The 20840-nt window shown below is 42.1% G+C and overlaps 1 protein-coding gene across 1 annotated transcript in view; it reads right to left on the bottom strand.

Annotated features, from left to right (window-relative positions):
• The window catches only part of NR5A2 (nuclear receptor subfamily 5 group A member 2), a 258807-nt gene extending 250697 nt beyond the window's left edge, over nucleotides 1–8110 (bottom strand). Inside the window, exon 1 of the mRNA XM_030207288.1 lies at nucleotides 7872–8110. Within this exon, the coding sequence (XP_030063148.1) occupies nucleotides 7872–7935 (64 nt within the window). The 5' untranslated portion in view covers nucleotides 7936–8110. The remainder of the gene's footprint in view (nucleotides 1–7871) is intronic.
• Nucleotides 8111–20840: the final 12730 nt, after the last annotated feature.

Raw genomic sequence — 20840 nt, 5'->3', positions numbered from 1 at the left:
GCATGCTAGCTTTTTAAAACTTTTTGAAGTGGGTGTGTCATGGGCAGAGAACAGGTGTAGAAGTGTTAAACAGCTAAAGGTATGTTTACTAAGGTGTGTAAGCGTTTTTAACATGCCTTTAAAGTTAAAGCGCGTTAAATGCTAACACACCTATACATTTCTATGGATGCATTAGCGTTTAATACATATTGACCATTAACGCGTGTTAACCACGCTAATACACCTGTAGCGTACCTTAGTAAACATAGTCGCTAGTGTGTTTGCATTAGTACATGCTAACTGGTTAACTCTGAGCTAACGTGGGGGCCCTTAGCACCTCCTAAATAGAAGGAGGTAAGTGCTCCTGCATTAACTTTTTACAGGTAACATGCACTACTTAGCGCATGATCTGAAAAATATTATTCAAAAATGCTTTAAAAAATGCTGCATTGAATCTGGGCTTAGAGCATGGGATAGTCCTGTGTTATGATGTGCTAAGCCCAAATTCTAATGCCCTTTAGTAAAAGGGCCTCTTAAATCTTATCTGAGAGTCAAACTGAATTCCTAACCGCATTACCTGATTTTTCAATGCTATGGTTTGACCACAAATTAGTATGTTAATTGATGGTATAACACAGTGGTTCACAAGACTGGTCCTGGAGGCACCTTAGCCAGTCAGCTTTTCAGAATATCTACAATGAATATTCATGAGAGATATTTGCATGCACTACCTCCACTGCATGCAAATATCCTCTCATGAATATTCATTGTGGACATCCTGAAAACCTGACTGGCTTGGAAGCCTCCGGGGCCAGATTTGGGAACCACTGGTATAATGCATTTTGCAAATTATCAATAAAAACAAACAAAATAAAATACATAAATGTATTGGAGAACAGCCTCAAGGCCTACCTACATGTCCCAGTGTAAAGACAAAGATGTCCTTTTACTAAAATGTGATTAAAGCTTACACTTACCACAGGTGCTCAAATTATCATATGGTAAGTGTACAGCCAAAAAGTGATTTAAAACATTACTTACCAGCCTCTATGCCAGCCTCAGATGTTATACTCAGGTCTATTACAGCAGCATTCAGGTCCCTGGAGTAGTCTAGTGGTGGAAACTGTGAACCCTCCAAAACTCATCAGAAATCCATTGTACCCACTTCACCCATAAGGGCTATTGTAGTGGTGTACAGTTGGGGGTAGTGGGTTTTGGTGGGCTTTGGGGGGGGGGGGGGCTGAGCAGAGAAGATAAGAGAGCAATGGTGAGATGTGTACCTGGGAGCATTTATTTAAAGTCCACTGCAGTACCCCCTAGGGTGTCTCATTGCTCTCCTGGGATATCTGGAGAACCAGTCTAGTAAAAATGCTGACCCCTCCTATATCTCAATGGCTTGATTTTCAACATTTTTCATGTGGGTGTTTTTTTTTTTTTTTTTTCCAAAAATGGTTAAAAAAAATGTACAAAGCACAAAACCTTGTTTGAAATGGTATTTTCACACACACACACACACACACACACACACACACACACACACACACACACACAAAAAGACAGATGTTTTTCTTTTTTCGAAAACGGCCTTCTTTCCTTTTTGGATTTTGGACGTTTTGTGCAAAACGACCAAAGTCAGACTTAGACGTCATATCGAAAACGCCCCTCTATATACTCAAGATTTACAGAGCCCCAAGAATTGAAAGTAAGAGTTTACCTTGCACTCTTACATGTTGGTAATAATCTAATTTTCTTACCGCACTCAATACTGCTTAGGGTTTTTTTTTTAACTAAAGCTTAGCTCAAGTTATCTGCAGCGGAGCCCATAGGAATAAAATGGGCCATGCTGTAGATAACTCAAGCTAAGGTTTCGTAAAAGACCCCCTTAAAGAGCAAAATTGAAAATGACCCATCATAAAGGAGTGCAGTCCTTAAGTATTCTCTACTGCTTCTTGTTGGAGGGACTTAAGATTCCATCTGTTGCTGAGTGAGAAATGCCCTACTAACATATTAAGGGAGTCCCCCGAGTCAGTGCCAGCATTATTATTTTTTGCTTTTTCAATTGTTTCTGTACGCCTTCTCATTTCTACTCTGCAGAGCTTGCTTGCATTCCAGACAACCCCCAATTGAGAGGCAACCCAAGCCTGTAAGTGTTCAGCAAACTCCAATCAGGTGCAATTAACATTTAAGTCTGGAATGTATGTATACTGAATCACCTTGTGGTAATCATGGGAACAAGTCACTTATTTACTGATCTTTTCTTGGGAAACATCAGGTAGATAACTACTGCAAAATACAAAAAAATGTGCTTTAAAAATAAAATATTTGGAATTTGCATGAGAAAATGCATGTTTCCTTTTCTTTCTTTGTTTCTTTTTTTTTTTTAATGTTTCAATTTTTATTGAAATAATCCTAGGGATGCTCTTGTGTACTTGTAGGAAGACTTCATATTGGGTAGTTTGACATATGCTGGTTAAGTATGGTATTTAGTTGCATTTTTCTTTCTGTATTGTTATTAGTTCATATTTCTTTTTCTGACCTTCATTCTGCTCTAGTATTATGTGCCCTGCTACTTTGCTCTATTTTCTTGCCATTAAACTGCTTGGATATTGTTTGTCCCATTTTCCAGGATTTTGAGGCTGGTTTATTATATTGACTCATAAAGCACTATCCTGCTTATAATCGAACGAGAAAAATGCCCAAGTTCCGACCTAAATTGGGAGATGGACGTTTATCGCACAAAAACGAATAACACGGTATAATCGAAAGCCGAACTTGGACGTTTTCAACTGCACTCCATCGCGGAAGCGTACAAAGTTGACGGGGGCTTGTAGGAGGTGTGGTGAAGGCGGGACTGGGGCATGGTTATAACCCGAACAGAGATGGGCGCCTTTCGCCGATAATGGGAAAAAAGTATGCGTTTGTAACTAGAATTTAGGGCATTTTTCCTGGACCCTGTTTTTTCACGAATAAGGCCCCAAAAAGTGCCCTAAATGACCAGATTACCACCAGAGGGAATTGGGGATGACCTCCCCTGACTCCCCCAGTGGTCACTAACCCCCTCCCACCACAAAATATGATGTTTCACAACTTTTTATTTTCACCCTCAAATGCCATACCCACCTCCCTGGCAGCAGTATGCAGGTCCCTGGAGCAGTTGTTAGGGGGTGCAGTGGACTTCAGGCAGGTGGACCCAGGTCCATCCCCCCCCTACCTGTTACAATTGTGCTGCTTAATGCTTAGTCATCCAACCCCCCCAAACCCACTGTACCCACATGTAGGTGCCCCCCTTCACCCCTTAGGGCTATAGTAATGGTGTAGACTTGTGGGCAGTGGGTTTTGAGGGGGATTTGGGGGGCTCAACACACAAGGGAAGGGTGCTATGCACCTGGGAGCTCTTTTACCTTTTTTTTTGTTTTTGTAAAACTAGGCACTAGGCACTAGGGTGCCCGGTTGGTGTCCTGGCATGTGAGGGGGACCAGTGCACTACGAATCCTGGCCCCTCCCACGAACAAATGCCTTGGATTTATTCGTTTTTGAGCAGGACGCTTTCATTTTCCATTATCGCTGAAAAGCAAAAACGCCCAGCTCACAATTTGTCGAATAAAACATGGACGTCTGTTTTTTTCGAAAATACAGTTTGGTCCGCCCTTTCATGGACCCGTTCCCGGAGATAAACGCCCATGGAGATAGACGTTTTCGTTCGATTATGCCCCTCTATATCTACTAACTCCATAATATCTATCAAATCTTATCTTGCCATATTCGCTTAGGCAAACACTTCGTTCACTTACAGATAACAGATTGATTATCCCATCACCACAGATGGCTAGATGGGAGTCCACTAGAAATTCAGCCTTTTTTTTCTTGGCCCCCTCGCTCTGGAATTGTCTCCCAAAACATCTTAGATTGGAAGAGTCCTACATTCAATTTTGAAAATTTTTGAAAACATACTTATTCCAGGAGACGTTTGAAAATAATCTGTGATAAAAGGTAATACTAGGTAGAATTGATTATGCAGTAAAATTATATGTTAGTTATGTATTTGTTATGCATGGCTGTTTAGTAAAAATTGGTGTTTTCTTTATTTTTTAAGAATGGTTGTCTTAGCCTGCTTTCCTATCAATTTGATGGAGTTCTTTTATGTTTGTTCTTAATATGATTTTATATTAACATGTAAACCGTTTTTGTTTTGTAACCACAATTTGAGACGGTATAGTAAAATGAATAAACGATAAACGATTAGTAAATATACTATAGGGATCTTTTACTAAGCAGCGGTAAGCCCACCACAGGCTTACTATGCGCTAATCTGGAGTTACTGACGGCCCAAATGCACAACATTTCTAGTGCTAGAAGAAATATTCAAGAAATATTTTACTCGTTCCAAAAGTGCAAAGACTAGAGGACATTCGAGGAAGTTACATGGAAATACTTTTAAGACAAATAGGAGGAAATATGTTTTTACTCAACAAATAGTTACATTTTGGAACTCTTTACTAGAGGAAGTGGTAACAGCGGTTAGTGTGTTTGGGTTTAAAAAAGGTTAGGAAAAATTCCTGGAGGAAAAGTCCATAGTCTGACATGGGAAGCAGCTGCTTGCCCTGAGATTTATAGTATGGAGTGCTGCCACGATTTGGGTTTCTGTCAGGTACTTGTGACCTGGCTTGGCCACTGTTTGGTCTGACTCAGTGTGGCTACTCTTATGTTCTTATGTTACCTGGCAGTAATGAGGCAGTGCTGCACGCTACCCGGTTACCCGGATTAGTGCAGGAACCCCCACCAACACTTCAATGGGTGGAGATAAGTGCTCTTCTTCCATGGCCATGCGGTAAGAGCAATCTTACCGCATGGCCATGTCTGGTTTTGGCCTATTTACCTGCTGCAGTAAAAAGGGCCTCAGCCCATGGCAAAAACGGTCCCCGCCACTAGTTCAGGGCCCTTTTTATTTCAGCTTAGTAAAAGGGCCCCTAAGGCATTTATTTGGTCATATTTTCATTTTGTATCTATAATAGATTGATCTAGTCTATTCTTTGACTATGACTGAAGTAATGATGGGAAAGTTCCAATGATCCAGACAGCTACCTATAATATTCCGTGGTAAACTGGGCAGGGATTCTCTGAAAGATATTCCAATCTTAGAGAAGTCCTCAAAACCCTGGAAGTGAAAAGAGACTTGGGGCACAATATTCAAAGGTTTATGCTCCTGCCTTTGAGAGTTATGGTCCTAAATTGTCCACTTTGAAAATGTACTGATTGCCTACATTTGTACTCAAAATTTCATTAAACTAAATCTAGGAGCATAAAAAGTGGGTGGTAACATGAGTGGATTTAAGGTGGGGGGAAAAATTTAGTTTTACACTGAATTTCAGCATGAGGTTCACAAATTAGTCTCATAAATCTAGGTAAATGAATGGCAAGCTTAAACTTACAATTATTTTTGTATTAAAGTTTTATTAGTAATATTTAAATCTTGTATAGAAACTAGTCAAGCAAAATCCAAAACAAGAAAATGACATAAAGATGGAACATTCATGAACAAGTTATAGGTTGCATAAAACCAACTCAGAAAAGAAAACTTGGAGGGGTAAAATCGAATGGGGCGCCCATGTTTTCCTGGGGCCGTCCTCGCAGGACGGCTCCATGAAGGGGCAGGGAAACCCATATTATCGAAGCAAGATGGGGGCCCATCTTTTGTTTCGATAATATGGTCGGGGGCGCCCAAATCTCAACATTTAGGTCGACCTTAGAGATGGTCATCTATAGGTCGTCCTTAGAGATGGTCGTCCCCGATTTTCGGTGATAATGGAAACTGAGGATGCCCATCTCAGAAACGACCAAATCCAAGCCATTTGGTAGTGGGAAGAGCCAGCATTCGTAGTGCACTGGTCCACCTGACATGCCAGGACAGCAACCAGGCACCCAAGGGGGCACTGCAGTGGACTTCACAAATTGATCCCAGGTGCATAGCTCCCTTACCTTGGGTGCTGAGCCCCCCAACCCCCCCAAAAAACCCACCCCCACAACTGTACACCAGTACCATAGCCCTAAGGGGTGAAGGGAGCACCTACATGTGGGTACAGTGGGTTTCTGGTGGGTTTTGAAGGGCTCACATTTACCACCACAAGTGTAACAGGTAGGGGGGGATGGGCCTGGATCCGCCTGCCTGAAGTGCACTGCACCCACTAAAACTGCTCCAGGGACCTGCATACTGCTGTCATGGAGCTGGGTATGATATTTGAGGCTGGCAAAAAAAAAATGTTAAGTTTTTTTTAGGGTGGGAGGGGGTTGGTGACTATTGGGGGAGTAAGGGGAGGTTATCCCCAATTCCCTCCGGTGGTCATCTGGTCAGTTCGGGCACCTTTTTGAGGCTTGGTCGCAAGAAAAAACGGACTAAGTCGCCCAAGTGCTCATCAGGGATGCCCTTCTTTCTTCCATTATCAGCCGAGGACACCCATCTCTTAAGCACACCCCAGTCCCGCCTTCGCTATGCTGCCGACACGCCCCTGTGAACTTTGGTCGTCCCCGCGATGGAAAGCAGTTGAGAGAAGGACGCCCATCTCCCGATTTGTGTCGGAAGATGGGCGCTCTTCTCTTTCGAAAATAAGTTTGATAGTCAACAAGACTTAACAGGGACATCTCCCCACCCCAGAGCCTCCACCCACGAGACCTCCATAATATTTAAGATATGGGGCTATTTCACTCATAAAATCTAGCACTCAATTGTCTTTCCTTTAGTTACTACCCAGATAGTTCTGTAGTAGGGACCAATGCTCCCGGTGCGTAGGTTTCTTGTTATAATGTATAGATGTAAGGCAGGGTTGTCCATCCTCGGTCCTCGAGGGCCGCAATTGGGGTTTCGGGATTTCCACAATGAATATGCATGAGATCTATTTTTATTCACTACCTCCATTGTATGCAAATAGATCCCATGTATATTCATTGGGGTAATCCTGAAAACCTGACCTGGCGAGGGCTGAGGTTGGACACTCCTGATGTAAGGGATTCCATTATGATTAAATATCGAAGCCTCTCCCGCCATTGCTGCACGGTTGGTTGAAAATAGGACATAAATGTAGGAGCTGAACTTAGGAGCATAAATTTAGGAGTTCATCATATTTTTTTTAAATAACAGACTTTTGGTCTTCAAAATACAAATGCATTTCTTTGCAGCCAGGCACACTCCTTTCCCCTATCCAGAACCACAAATATTAATGCAAATTCACATATGATGTTTGGTAAAACACTGATAGGTTTGGTACATGGTAGCTATGCTGTTTTTATTTTTAAGCAAACCTGATTTTATCCTTCATGCACAGAGCAGTTCACATTTCTGTAGTGCAATACCCCTCAATCTAGAAGCACTTGTATTTGAAATCTGTGAATAAACATGATTGGCTCTTTTAATTGAGTTTGCACTTGTTTTGCTCTGGTGCAAAACTTGTTCCCCGTTTCTCAAATGGAAACTTTCCATTATTTTCCATGGGGAATTCACAGGTGCATATCTTTAATAAATAAACACAGACATCTATTGTCAGGCAAATACTATGATCAGATGAGTCAGTACAGTACGATTGTTAAAAAGTGATCCTCAAACCATCCAGAATTCATGGGCCTGCACGCTTACATGCAGATCATTTTAAGATAATATGCATGCATTAAGAATGACATTCATGCAGTTATGCACTTTCAGAGCTGTAATGACATCAGCTATGTTCAGGTATGTTCATGTTCTAACATTTTTGAATTCTAATTTACCTCAAGTATGAATTGCAATCAGAGAGCATGGTTTACAAAATCAAAAGGGCATTTTTGTCTTGTATTGTTGGAATTGATTTGAATCGAATTCTTCATCTTTAGGCATTGCCATGATTACAACAAAGACAGACACTTACCAATAGCTGTTAGTCCATTCTTTATAGATCCCTGTATGACGGCAGCTCCAGGGCTAGAAGACATTGTTAGCCACAGGTAAGCAGTGCCCTTGGGTTTCCGATATATCACATTGATTTTGTCAAGGTGCAACTTGTAAACTTTTCTGGCCTTGGAGCAGGGTTGACTATAGTAACCTCCGGTGAAAGTTAACCAAGAAGAAAAAAAAATGAATCCAGAATTCAAAAAGCAACAAGTTCTGTCTTTCACTGGACTCTGCACTTTTTCCAGCTTTCGTGATCTGCTGTAAACCATGCATCCCACTTCATGATGGGCTCTAATCTGAAAAAATGCAGCTTAGGATAGGTTTGGCATGGTCACATGACCATGTGCAGGTTGATAAGAGGACCCTGTTATAAAGTGACAGCCAGGGAGATAAGAGCTCTTGGCAGATAATGTCAGAGAAATGATTAACTCGGAGGCAGAAAGGTGCAATGCAGCATAGAGAGTGGAAGGTTGTAAAACGGTGGGGTCAGAAGATCATACAAAGTGCATAAAAAAGTACCTGTACCAACATAAGTCTAATGAGTACAGAGACTCAGGCTTGTGAGGATTTCTCTTGATGTCACCACCTTCTGACTCAGAGGACAACAGGCATACTTGTTTTTGGCTTTTCTAAATACTCTTGAGATGATAAAACAGGCAGACACTAATTCCTTAAGCTATTTGGCTGGGGCTGCAATCAACATATGCCATGCATAGCTGGGTTTGCACACCGAAGAGGCACTGTTACCAGACAAAACTATTTATTTTTACTCACTCCTTAGCAATAACCTGGTAATCATTCTGGTTAAAGAATGAAGTTGCTCATTAGCTAGTGACATGTTTAATTTAGTACCATTGTTATAACTGTTACCATCTATAATGCAGAGGATATTAATATGACAAATACATGTTTCTTTGGTTTTATGGAAGAAATGGTCTTGTATATTAAAAGGAAATCTAATATCAATCAGTACATTGCACTTTCTAAAAGGAATTCCGTTCAGTAATTTTAATATGAAATTATTTGATAAACCTGTTTGTAGTCCACAATCATCTGATGTATTACCTTATCGTAGGGTTCCCAAACCTGCTCAGACACTGTGGAATTACTCAGTGAGGGCTGGATGAACAGAATAACCCTTGCATTTCATACCCCTGACATCGGCAAGCGTTCCCACTAAAAATACACTGCTGCTCTCAGAAGGAATAGTAGGGTATCCTTACCCTGACAACAAATCTTACTCCACTTTGTGCAAAGGTTTCCTTTTCTTACTGACAACTTGAGAATTTTACATTTTAGTTGAACAGTCATAGCTACTTTTCATCCTGTCCTCTGATTTTCCTTTTCTCTTGTACCTCCTTGCCAAGTCAAATTGGTGGTAGCAATTCCTCTTGTTGGAGAGCTGGAAGGGAATTTTCCTGCAAACCTGCACCTCTCAGCACTCCCTCTTTGCCCCTGCATGAATAGCCTCTGTTGTGGCAGATGCTGTCCTTCTTCCCTTCATCCTTACTGTACCACTTGCTTGGTGTGATCAAATTCTACTAGCCTCAGGGGAGAGGAAATTCAAACACAGGTCTCCTGTGCTTCAGGTCATACATAGTGCTCTAGGTTAGCTGAATGGTCAACCCTTCCTAGATGGGCTGCACAGTTTTCAAGTATTTTTTCAAAACCTTGTCAGCAGTTTTGGAGTCAATAGTCAAAGTGATTTAAATTGCTCCTGGCTCTTTAATGGCCCCTTTTACCAAGCTGTGGCAAAAGTGGGTTGACGCTGGTATCGGCGTGTGTTTTACACATGCGGCGAGGCCCCCTTTCACTGCAGCTGGTAAAAGGGAGGGTCTGACGTTCCTGCAGGAAATGGCCAGGTGGCATGTAAAGCACTTGCTGCATGGCCATTTTGGCGGGGGGGGGGGGAGCCCTTACCGCCACCCATCGAGGTGGTGGTAAGGGCTCCCGTGCTGCCGTGCTAACTCAGTGGTCCTGTCCGATACAGCACATTTTTGTAGCACCAGAAATGATGGCTCAGTAGGGGTGGGAAGTACCACCGGACTGCTGCGGTAGCCTGGCAGTACTTCCGTTATAGCGAACGGTAAGCCTGCATTTGGCTTACCACCGCTTAGTAAAAGGAGCCTTAAATTGGTGGTCCAGGGCTAAGCAGACTGGTGCTTAACCAGATAGTGCTGCTAAAAATGCCCAATTAGCACCTAAGCTGAATCCGACTTCTTTTTGGGTGTTCCAGAGGCAGAGTCGGCACAGTCGGCACATAGTCAGTTAAGCACCAATATTCAGCCCTTAATCAGATAAGATAAATGCATGAATAAAGCACACTCTTATCTTTATGCAGTTCATGGTAGCCAATTAAGTGCTGAATATTTCAGCCACCTGCATATTTATTTATTTAGATTTTGCTCCCACCTTTTTCAGTAGTAGCTCAAGGTGAGTTACATTCATGTACACTGGATATTTTTCTGTATTAGGAGGGCTCACCATCTGAGTTTGTACCAGAGGCAATGGAGGGTTAAGTGACTTGGCCAAGATCACCAGGAGCAATAGTGGGATTTGAACCGGCCACCTCTGGATTACAAGACCAGTGCTCTAACCACTAGGCCACTCCTCCACTCCAGATATGGCCAGATATGTAGAATCTGGGAATAAAGCTGACAGCAGTCAGTGGCTGAATATCAACCCCATTATGTCTATGGTCGTATGCGTACGTTATCCCCTGGATTCTATATTTCACACCTAGATATGGGTGCTAACAACCAATTATTGATGTTAATTGACACTCATTAAAATGTGCCCACGCATGTGGTTGTGTACTATTCTATAATGCTGGGTACCTACTTCACAGAGCACATATCTGAGAAGGGGGCGTGACCATAGAAGGGGCATGGGTGCGCCTAACTTGGGCATCAGAATTTATACCAGGTTTCAGCAGGCGTAAGGCTGGCACCCAAAGTTAGGGGGCAGGAATCAGCACTCAGTGCTATTCTATATAGAATATATGGAGGGGGATTTTCAATATGACGTCTGTCCATTTAGGACATTTTGCTGAAAATGTCCAAAAATCAAGTGGCGAACATAGCGAACCAGAAAAACATCTATCTTCTCCCTTTTTGTTTCAAAAAATGGCCATTTGCTAGATATTTTTGTGCTCAGTGAGTCTACCTTTTAGGACCATTTTCAGGAAAAAAAACCCTAATATCCAAGGGAAAATGCACAAAAACAAGCCAGTGGGATGTAGGAAGGTCCAGCATTCTTAGTAGACTGGCCACACAGACATCCCAGCAGAGCAGTGGGGCATCCTAGGGGGCACTGCAATGGACTACACATAAAATATCCCAGGTACACATCTAACCATTACCTCCTTATTTTGTATGGTAAGCCCTCCAAAACCCATAAAAAAACCTACTATACCCAACTGTACACCACTACAATAGCCCTTATGGCTGCAGGAGTCACCTACATGTGTACATGTGGGTAAGTACATTTTGGGGGCTGGCACTTTCCACCACAAGTGTACCAATTAGAGTGGGATATGGGCCTGAGTCCCCTTCTCCACAGTTCACTGCACCGACCACTAGGCTACTCCAGGGACCTGCTTTGCTGCTCTAATAGGACTGGCCATAACAACTGAAGCTGTCATAGAGGCTAGTATCTTTCATGTTGGAGGGTGGGAGGGGGTCAGTGACTCCTGGAGGAGTAAGGGGGGGGAATCATTCCTTAATCCCTCCAGCGGACGTCTAGTCATTTAGGGCACCTTTTTGAGACTTAGTCGTGATTGAAACAGGTCTAGACCAAATCGTCTAACCTTTAGCCCTGGACATTTTTCCTGTGTTCCTTTATGGCAGAAAAATGTCCAAGTTTTGAGAATGCCCAAATCCTGCTCACGACATGTCCCCTTGTGATTTGGACATGTTGCATACAAACTGCATAGAAAACTGTCTTAAAAATGTTTCAAAAATATCATTTTGGATGTTTGGGCAAAATAATCTTCCATTTGCTACTTTGTGCCACTTTTTAGACATTTTCCTGTTTTGAAAACGAGCCCCATTGCGCTTAGAGCTGTTGTTGGCATCCATTTTTCAGCACTATGTGTGTAACTGGGAGTCCTATCCATTCTCCATCTATGCTCTATTGACATGTCTGTCCCCTTTCAGGTGTATGCAGTAGCACTTATGCACACCTTTATAGAACAGCAACCAAACCACAGAAGTGAAAACAACAACGTCTCACAAAAAGTCACAGGAACAGGAGAAGAGTGAGAACAGACTAGACTCTTCAAAAAACAGACCAAAGATGTCCAACGTAGACATAACATTTATTAAAGGATGCCTCAACACGGTACCATGTTTTGGCACTGAAAATTACTTCTTCAGGAGTCTTGGTAAATGTGTCTGACAATCTTAATTAATAATTTCTCCAGAAATAGACCTTTAAAGAAATGTTGTGGTCTTTAAAAAGACCTTGTCAGACACATTTACCAAGACTCCTGAAGAAGGCATTTTCTGTGCCGAAACATGGTTTTGTGTTGAGTCATCCTTTAATAAACTTTATATCTACATTGGATGTGTTTGGCCTGTTTTTTTGGAAGAGCCTGATTCTGTTCTCGCCCTTATCGAATGGCATAAATGCAGGCACCTGTTTATAGAATTTGTCTTTTTTTTTTTTTTAAGTGGTCCAAAATATGTTTGCTCTCTAAACCTAGGCACCCTTTTGTAAAATTACCCTCTTAAAGCCAGTACTCATCTCAAGAGTCGAATTGTGCCCAGGAGAATTTCCTCCTGGAGTTTATAAGATGTAATATGGACGTATACAGCTGTGGGGAAACTATTAGCATCTCAAGATTTAAGTCTTTACATTGCTCTCAAATACTGATTAATTTCCAAACTATTAATGCTACCAAGTCTTTCTGAGACTCCACAGGATAGCATTAAGAAAACTATTTATTTTCCTACAAACATACAATTTCTCAGCCCCTGATTGCAAAGGCAGTTTTAGAATAGAAACTTGAAAAGCAATAACCAAATATTTCACAATGAGCTATCATGCCTCCCATGGAAGCTAATTTTCTCTAATTTTTGTTTAACCTCTGATACATGGTGTCTAGAAAAAACAGGACCCCTTACATAGTTTCAAAATACTTAGCAATTGTTTAAACATTTAGAGGTCTTTTTACTAAATTGCGGTAAGTACTAACACATGCTTACTGCAGCAAAAACAGGCTTAGCTTTGATTTACGATGTTTTGTTTTACATTTGCATATGCTTTTTGTTTTAGTTCCTTTTGTGATTTACAAGTATCTTAGCTCCAGTCATTTTATATTACTTTTGTATATAGAGATATGCTTTAATATTTTATTTTATGCATATAATTTCTATGTGCAGTCCACTGGTTTTAATTAATTAATTTAGTGCATAAGTATTGCCATACTGGGACAGACCGAAGGTCCATCAAGCCCAGCATCCTGTTTCCAACAGTGGCCAATCCAGGTTACAAGAACCTGGCAAGATCCTAAAACATTTTATGCTGCTTATCCTAGAAATAAACAGTGGATAGCTTTTACTACAACCTCTGGCAATGAATTCCACAGTTTAATTGCACGTTGAGTGAAGAAATACTTTCTCCGATTCATTTTAAATTTACTACTTTGTAGCTTCATGGTGTGTCCCCTAGTCCTAGCATTTTTGGAAAGAGTAAACAAGCGATTCATATCTACCCATTCCAATCCATTCATTATTTTATAGACCTCTATCATATCTCCCCTCAGCTGTCTTTTCTTCAAGCTGAAGAGCCCTACCGCTTTAGCCTTTCCTCAAAGGTAAGTCATCCTATCCCCTTTATCATTTTCGTCACCCTTCTCTGTACCTTTTCTAATTCCATTATATTTTATTAGAGGTACACATGGCCATTAATGGGGAAAATCGAAAAATCAGCAATTTCACCCCTGCGGTAAAAATAGACTTAGTATGTGGGAATGAACTGGGAAAGATACAATAAGTCCACTTCTTACTGCAGTTTGGTAAAAGGTCCCCTTAGTATGCCCTCTGAAAAAACATTTGTATGATGGGTGTTTTTCTTAGTTAATTCATAATTTGTGTTCAAAGTGTCCTCCATCAACTTTGACACATTCACGAAGTCTTCGACTCCACAGAGCTGCTGGCTTAATGAATTCTGGGGTTTCATTAATTAAGAGCTCAACTGTTTTGCAAACTCAGCCCCCCATTTTACAAAGCCATGCAGTAATGCCGACACAGCCCATTCAAAGTGAATGGGCTGTATTGGCATTGCTGTGCGGTAATTGCTAGAATGGCTTTGTAAAAGGGAGGAGTCATTGTGCAGGATCTCCATCCTGTTGAAAAATAAAATACTCAGAAATGTCTTGAATTTCAAGCAGATGTTTCTGCTGCTGCAGGACATTTTTGGAGGTACTGTTTTTTTTCAGACACTTTGTATAATATAATGTTTCTTTTTACTCAACATAAAGCTTTGATTTGCAACAATACATTCAGTTTTTTAAACGTTATTGTTATTTCAATATTTTTCATGTATTTTCACTAACACAACAGTGAGACTGGGGTGCTATAATGAGACAACAATATATTCAAAATAAATTATATTCAACATTTTCATTCTTTTCAGTGTCTGTGTCAGACATCTCGGGTTCCAGGACAAAAATTTGGGAGGGGATTCCAAAACCTGCTGTGAGGCTGCACCTTATTCTGCTTCAGGCAGGTTTAGAGTCCCCTGAAGTCTCAGGCCCCAGGGCAATTGGCCTATTTGCACACTCTAATACTGTCCCTGATTCTTTTTCATATTTTTCTTGAAGAACACACAGTATTCATTTTACGTTTACATAGTTTCTCATTCTTACCAAGAAGACGTGAGTCAATTCTGGTCACCGCATCTCAAAAAAAGATGTGGAGGGGCATAATCGAACGCAAATGCCTATCTCCATGGGCGTTTATCTTCGAGAACAGGTCCGTGAAGGGGCAGGCCGAACCGTATTTTCGAAAAAAATGGACGTTTTTGAGCTGGGCGTTTGTTTTTTTTTAGCGATAATGGAAACTAAAAACGCACTTTTTTGGGACTTGTTCGTGAAAAAAAAGGGTCCAAAAAAAGTGACCTAAAATCGCAGTAAAAACGCCTTTTTTCCGATTATCAGCTACAGACGCCCATCTCTCCTCAGCTGATAACCACGCCCCAGTCCCGCCTCCGATGCGTCTCCGACACGCCCCCGTCAACTTTATTCGTTTCCGCAAGAGTGCAGTTGGAAACGCCCAAAATCGGCTTTCGATTTTACCGATTTGGGCGCCTTTGCGAGAAAAACGCCCATCTCCCGATTTGGGTCGAAATATAGGTGTTTTTCTCTTTCAATTATAAGCTGGATAGTGGAATTAGAAAAGGTACAGAGAAATGTGACGAAAATGATAAAGGGGATGGAACGACTTCCCTATGAGGAAAAGCTAAAGCAGCTAGGGCTCTTCAGCTTGGAAGAAGGATAGCTGAAGGGAGACATGAATCTCTTGTTTAGTCTTTCCAAAAATACTAGGACTAGGGGTACGCAATGAAGCTAGAAAGTAGTAAATTTAAAACAAATTGGAGAAAATACTTCTTCACTCAACGTGTAATTAAACCCTGGAATTCGTTGCCAGATGGCCGCCGACAAGATGTTCACGGAGCTGCTGCTCCAGTGACCCCGATTGTTATACAGCCCGAAAAGAACCGTTTGACTACCTAGACAGCGCGAGGAGGGTACCGTGGAATGCAAGACATCACCAGCACACCTCACGAACCTCCAGCATGAACGGAAAGATGTTGAGACTGACCGCGGCTCACTGCCCGCCTCGTGGTCACGGCGCGACCTTGATCGGACCCGATCCACAACCTCACTGGAATCGACTACCGCACCTCTGAGTAGGCTGAAAAATAGCTGTAGGCATCAATCGACGGCCCTCCCAGGCAGACCGACGCTAAGCCGACTTCCCCTCTGACCGGGATTGCAGCACTAGACTGGTCATCGGCGCCCCTTCACAGGCTGTGAAGCGAGGGGAGCGCTAGAGGCCAACCGCCGACCACGTCAGCTCAGAGGGGAGAAAAAGAGGAGCACCGTGCACACGACTGGACACTGGGAAGCCGTCCTGAGCTGAGGCACACACCCATACGGTGATCCTCTACGCTGATCACGGCAGCCACAGAGGGGAGGCCCGTAACCTGCTGCTACCTTCTTCGACCATCTCCATCCTCGCACGATAGCAGACTCACCGGAGACCCCAACCCGACCACAGAGACAGTTCCCAGAATTAAAGACTCCCAGTGCCCTGGAGCAACACTTCCGAATACTGACTGCGACAGGAGCCCCTACTGGGAAGATACCACAGTGAAGAACTGCACCAGAAGAACCCACATCCAGCCCAACTGGTCCAAGCCGTCCACACCGATCACCGAGCAGAGAACAACCCGGTACTGATGCCCACCAACACTTGAGGTTCCTACTAACTAGTATTGTTTTCTCTGTACCACATAGTAATATACTGACTGTATTACTAGCTTATTACATAGTAACATAGTAGATGACAGCAGAAAAAGACCTGTACGGTCCATCCAGTCTGCCCAACAATACAACTCATATGTGCTACTTTTTGTGTATACCCTACTTTGATATGTACCTGTGCTCTTCAGGGCACAGAAAGTATAAGTCTGCCCAGCACTATCCCCGCCTCCCAACCACCAGCCCCGCCTCCCAACCACCGGCTCTGGCACAGACCGTATAAGTCTGCCCAGCACTATCCCCGCCTCCCAACCACCAGCCCCGCCTCCCACCACTGGCTCTGGCATAGACCGTATAAGTCTGCCCAGCACTATCCCTGCTTCCCACCACCGGCAGTGGCACAGACTGTATAAGTCTGCCCAGCACTATCCCTGCCTCCCAACCACCAGTCCCGCCTCCCACCACCGGCTCTGGCACAGACCGTATAAGTCTGCCCAGCACTATCCCAGGCTCCCAACCACTAGCCCCGCCTCCCGATCTCGACTATGCTCCTGAGGATCCATTCCTTCTGCACAGGATTCCTTTATGCTTATCCAACGCATGTTTGAATTCTGTTACAGTTTTCATTTCCACCACCTCCCGCGGGAGGGCATTCCATGCATCCACTACTCTCTCCATGAAAAAATACTTCCTGACATTTTTCTTGAGTTTGCCCCCCTTCAATCTCATTTCATGTCCTTTCGTTCTACTGCCTTCGCATCTCCTGAAAAGGTTCATTTGCAGATTAATACCTTTCAAATATTTGAACGTCTGCGTATGCCTTGTAGCGCTATAGAAATGCTAAATAGTAGTAGTAGTATCATATCACCCCTGTTTCTCCTTTCATCCAGAGTATACATGTTTAGTTCAGCAAGTCTCTCCTCATACGTCCTGTAACGCAAATCCCATACCATTCTCGTAGCTTTTCTTTGCACCGCTTCAATTCTTTTTACATCCTTATCAAGATACGGCCTCCAAAACTGAACACAATACTAGCTTATTGGCTGTCCTTAAACCTGTATTACTGTATTATTGAATAGTCTGACGACTTAAACCTCTAAATGCTTTTTTAATTGCCTTTTATGCATCTCATAGCATTATACTGAATTGTAGGACTGTAAACTGCCAAAGCTGTCCCTATCCACTTCCTCTGCTCCATTCTACATTACATTGAATTGTACTACGGACTATAAGTACATACACTGAACTGCACAATTGACTGTAAATCTTAATCAATCACCACTGTCTTTGGTTGAACACTAACTTACACCCGCTCCAGTTGCACCATACAAACTAACGCCAACATGAACACTAACAAATTACTCCTAATCATCTATTGTCTCTCCCTAATCCACCACACACTGACAACCCCTCTCACAGACAATAATTTACCCACAGTACATAAACCATGCACACAACCCCAAAACAATACACCTACCCAAAAGATTAAAAAATGGAACGGAAAACATACCACCTACGGACACAACCAACAGAAAGGAAAGAAAGGACACAACAAACTCAAATACCAAGAGGACAGACAACTAATAAAAATCATCACATCTTTGACCCCAACTGAACCCCACCAACTAATTCAAATGGGCTATATAAATGCCAGATCTGTAGTTAATAAAACTACAACAATAACCGATTGGATCACAACAGACAACCTCAATTTCCTATTTATTAGTGAAACCTGGATCCATGACCTCAAAGATCCTATAATTTTAGAGCTATGCCCTCCAGGGTACAAAATCACCCACTGGACAAGGAATGGAAAAAGAGGAAGAGGTATAGCTATAATCTACAGATCCCAATTCACCGTCACAACAATAGCCGAATCCATACTTCCCCAACTTGAAATTGCTTCAGTTAGAATCAAGCACCCAACCCTACATGGCCACCTAAACCTTATCCTGTTTTATAGGCCACCAGGCAATTGGTAAGACTGCCAAACACATTTTATGGATTTCATATCGAACACATGTGTTTCTACCCAAAACCTTCTTATAGCAGAAGACATCAACCTTCACCTTGAGGATATTAACCTAACAAACATGTGTGAATGTAAGGACTTCCTCCAACTATGGGAGCTTCACTGGCCAAATATGCAACCCACCCATATTAAAGGACATACACTAGACATCATTACATACAAATTCTCATCAGAACTAAATCTCAAACTAACAGATACAAAATAGACAGCTACACCATGCTCCGACCACTACAAAGCAAACCTTTCCCTTCACTGGCGAACAAAAGATTCACAACATAAACAAGAACAACTAACCTACACCACGAGAGGCAAAATAGACCCACTAACATTTTGGCAACAATTCTATAATAACGAATAGACAGCACCAACAGATTCACCCCAATTTCTTCATGAATGGGACAACAGATGCAGAATCCTATTAGACAACATAGCACCACTTAAATCCAGAACCTCACATAGAGAAAACTCAATACCATGGTTTAATGAAGAATTGAAAGAATTAAAAACACAAGTCAGAAGATTAGAACGAGAATGGACTAAGAAAAAAGATGGCTCTGCACTCAACGACTGGAAGCAACTACAAAGAAAATACAAATACACCATCAGACAAACTAAAAGATCATATTATAAAACTAAAATCGGACCAGACTACAAGGATACACATAAACTCTTCCAACTCATAAACAAACTACTAAATACCACACCGGTTACTTCTAACAATGTTGATACCCCATCAGCAGACAATCTTGCGAATTATTTCAAAGAGAAAATGATAAAGCTACAACACATGATACCTATCAACACAACTGATTATGCAAACCTCCTTTGGGGAACACCCAGCAGACTGATCATGGACCAACTTTGACACACTCTCGATCGATAACATCTCCCAATTGCTTGAAAGATACGCCAAGTCGCAATGCAAATTAGACATATGCCCTAGTAACCTTATAAGATCTGCCCCTCAACAACTCAAAACAGACCTCACGAGGCACCTGAACTACATGCTACAAAATGGTCTCTTCCCAAAGGATAAAGGAAACATCCTACTTACTCCTTTACCTAAAGACGCAAAGAAAAGTACAAATGACTTAACCAACTATCGTCCAGTAGCATCTATCCCGCTGATAACCAAACTTATGGAAGGCGTAGTTACGAAACAGCTCACTAACTACCTAAATAAACACTCAATTCTTCATGAATCTCAATCAGGATTTCGGTCGAACCACAGCACTGAAACAGTACTAGTAACTTTAATGAATAAATTTAAACAAACAATTGCAACTGGCAACAACATACTTCTCTTACAATTTGACATGTCCAGTGCCTTCGACATGGTCAACCACGGAATATTACTACACATTCTAGAATACTTTGGAGTTGGAGGTAACGTTCTTAACTGGTTTAGAGAATTCCTGACCACAAGATCATACCAAGTAACAGCTAACACGGCTATATCAGCCCCATGGACACCTGAATGTGGAGTCCCCTAAGAATCCCCCCTCTCACCAACCCTCTTCAACCTAATGATGATACCCCTAGCCAAACTACTAGCCAATCAGAACCTCAATCCATACATTTATGCAGATGATGTCATGATCTACATCCCCTTCAAACATGATCTAAAGGAAATCAACGAGATCAACCAAAGCTTCCAAGTCATGCACTCCTGGGCGGATGCATTTCAGCTAAAAGTTAACGCAGAAAAAACACAATGCCTTATACTCACCTCACAACAAAACACAAGTAAATTCACCACCATAACCATACCAAACTTTTCCCTTCCCGTCTGAAACACTCTGAAAATTCTGGGAGTTACCATTGATCGAAATCTCAAACTCGAAAACCACGTGAAGAATACAACTAAGAAGATGTTCCACTCCGCGTGGAAACTCAAAAGAGTAAAACCTTTCTTCCCAAGGACCATTTTCCGCCACCTGGTACAGTCAATGTATTAAGTCACCTGGACTATTGCAACGCACTCTACGCTGGCTGTAAAGAACAGACTATCAAGAAACAGCCCAGAATACCGCAGCCAGACTCATATTTGGAAAAACAAAATATGAAAGTGTAAAACCCCTAAGAGAGAAATTACACTGGCTCCCACTTAAAGAATGTATCGCGTTCAAGATCTGCACGATTTGTCATAAAATCATTTACGGAGAAGCCACGACCTACATGCTAGACTTCGTGGACCTGCCACCCAGAAATGCTAAAAGATCTGCCCGCACATTTCTTAATCTACACTTCCCCAGCTGTAAAGGACTAAAATACAAACTAACACATGCGACCAGTTTTTCCTACATGAGCACGCAGCTGTGGAATAGACTACCAACTAACTTGAAAACAATTAACGAAATAACTAACTTTCGCAAAGTTCTGAAAACCTATCTCTTCAACAAGGCCTACCAAGAGAATCCATAGCT

This window comes from Microcaecilia unicolor, chromosome 6, assembly GCF_901765095.1.
Source record: "Microcaecilia unicolor chromosome 6, aMicUni1.1, whole genome shotgun sequence".
Taxonomy (NCBI): domain Eukaryota; kingdom Metazoa; phylum Chordata; class Amphibia; order Gymnophiona; family Siphonopidae; genus Microcaecilia; species Microcaecilia unicolor.
The sequence above is the reverse complement of the archived record's forward strand: the minus strand, read 5'-3'. Positions and strand labels throughout refer to the sequence as shown.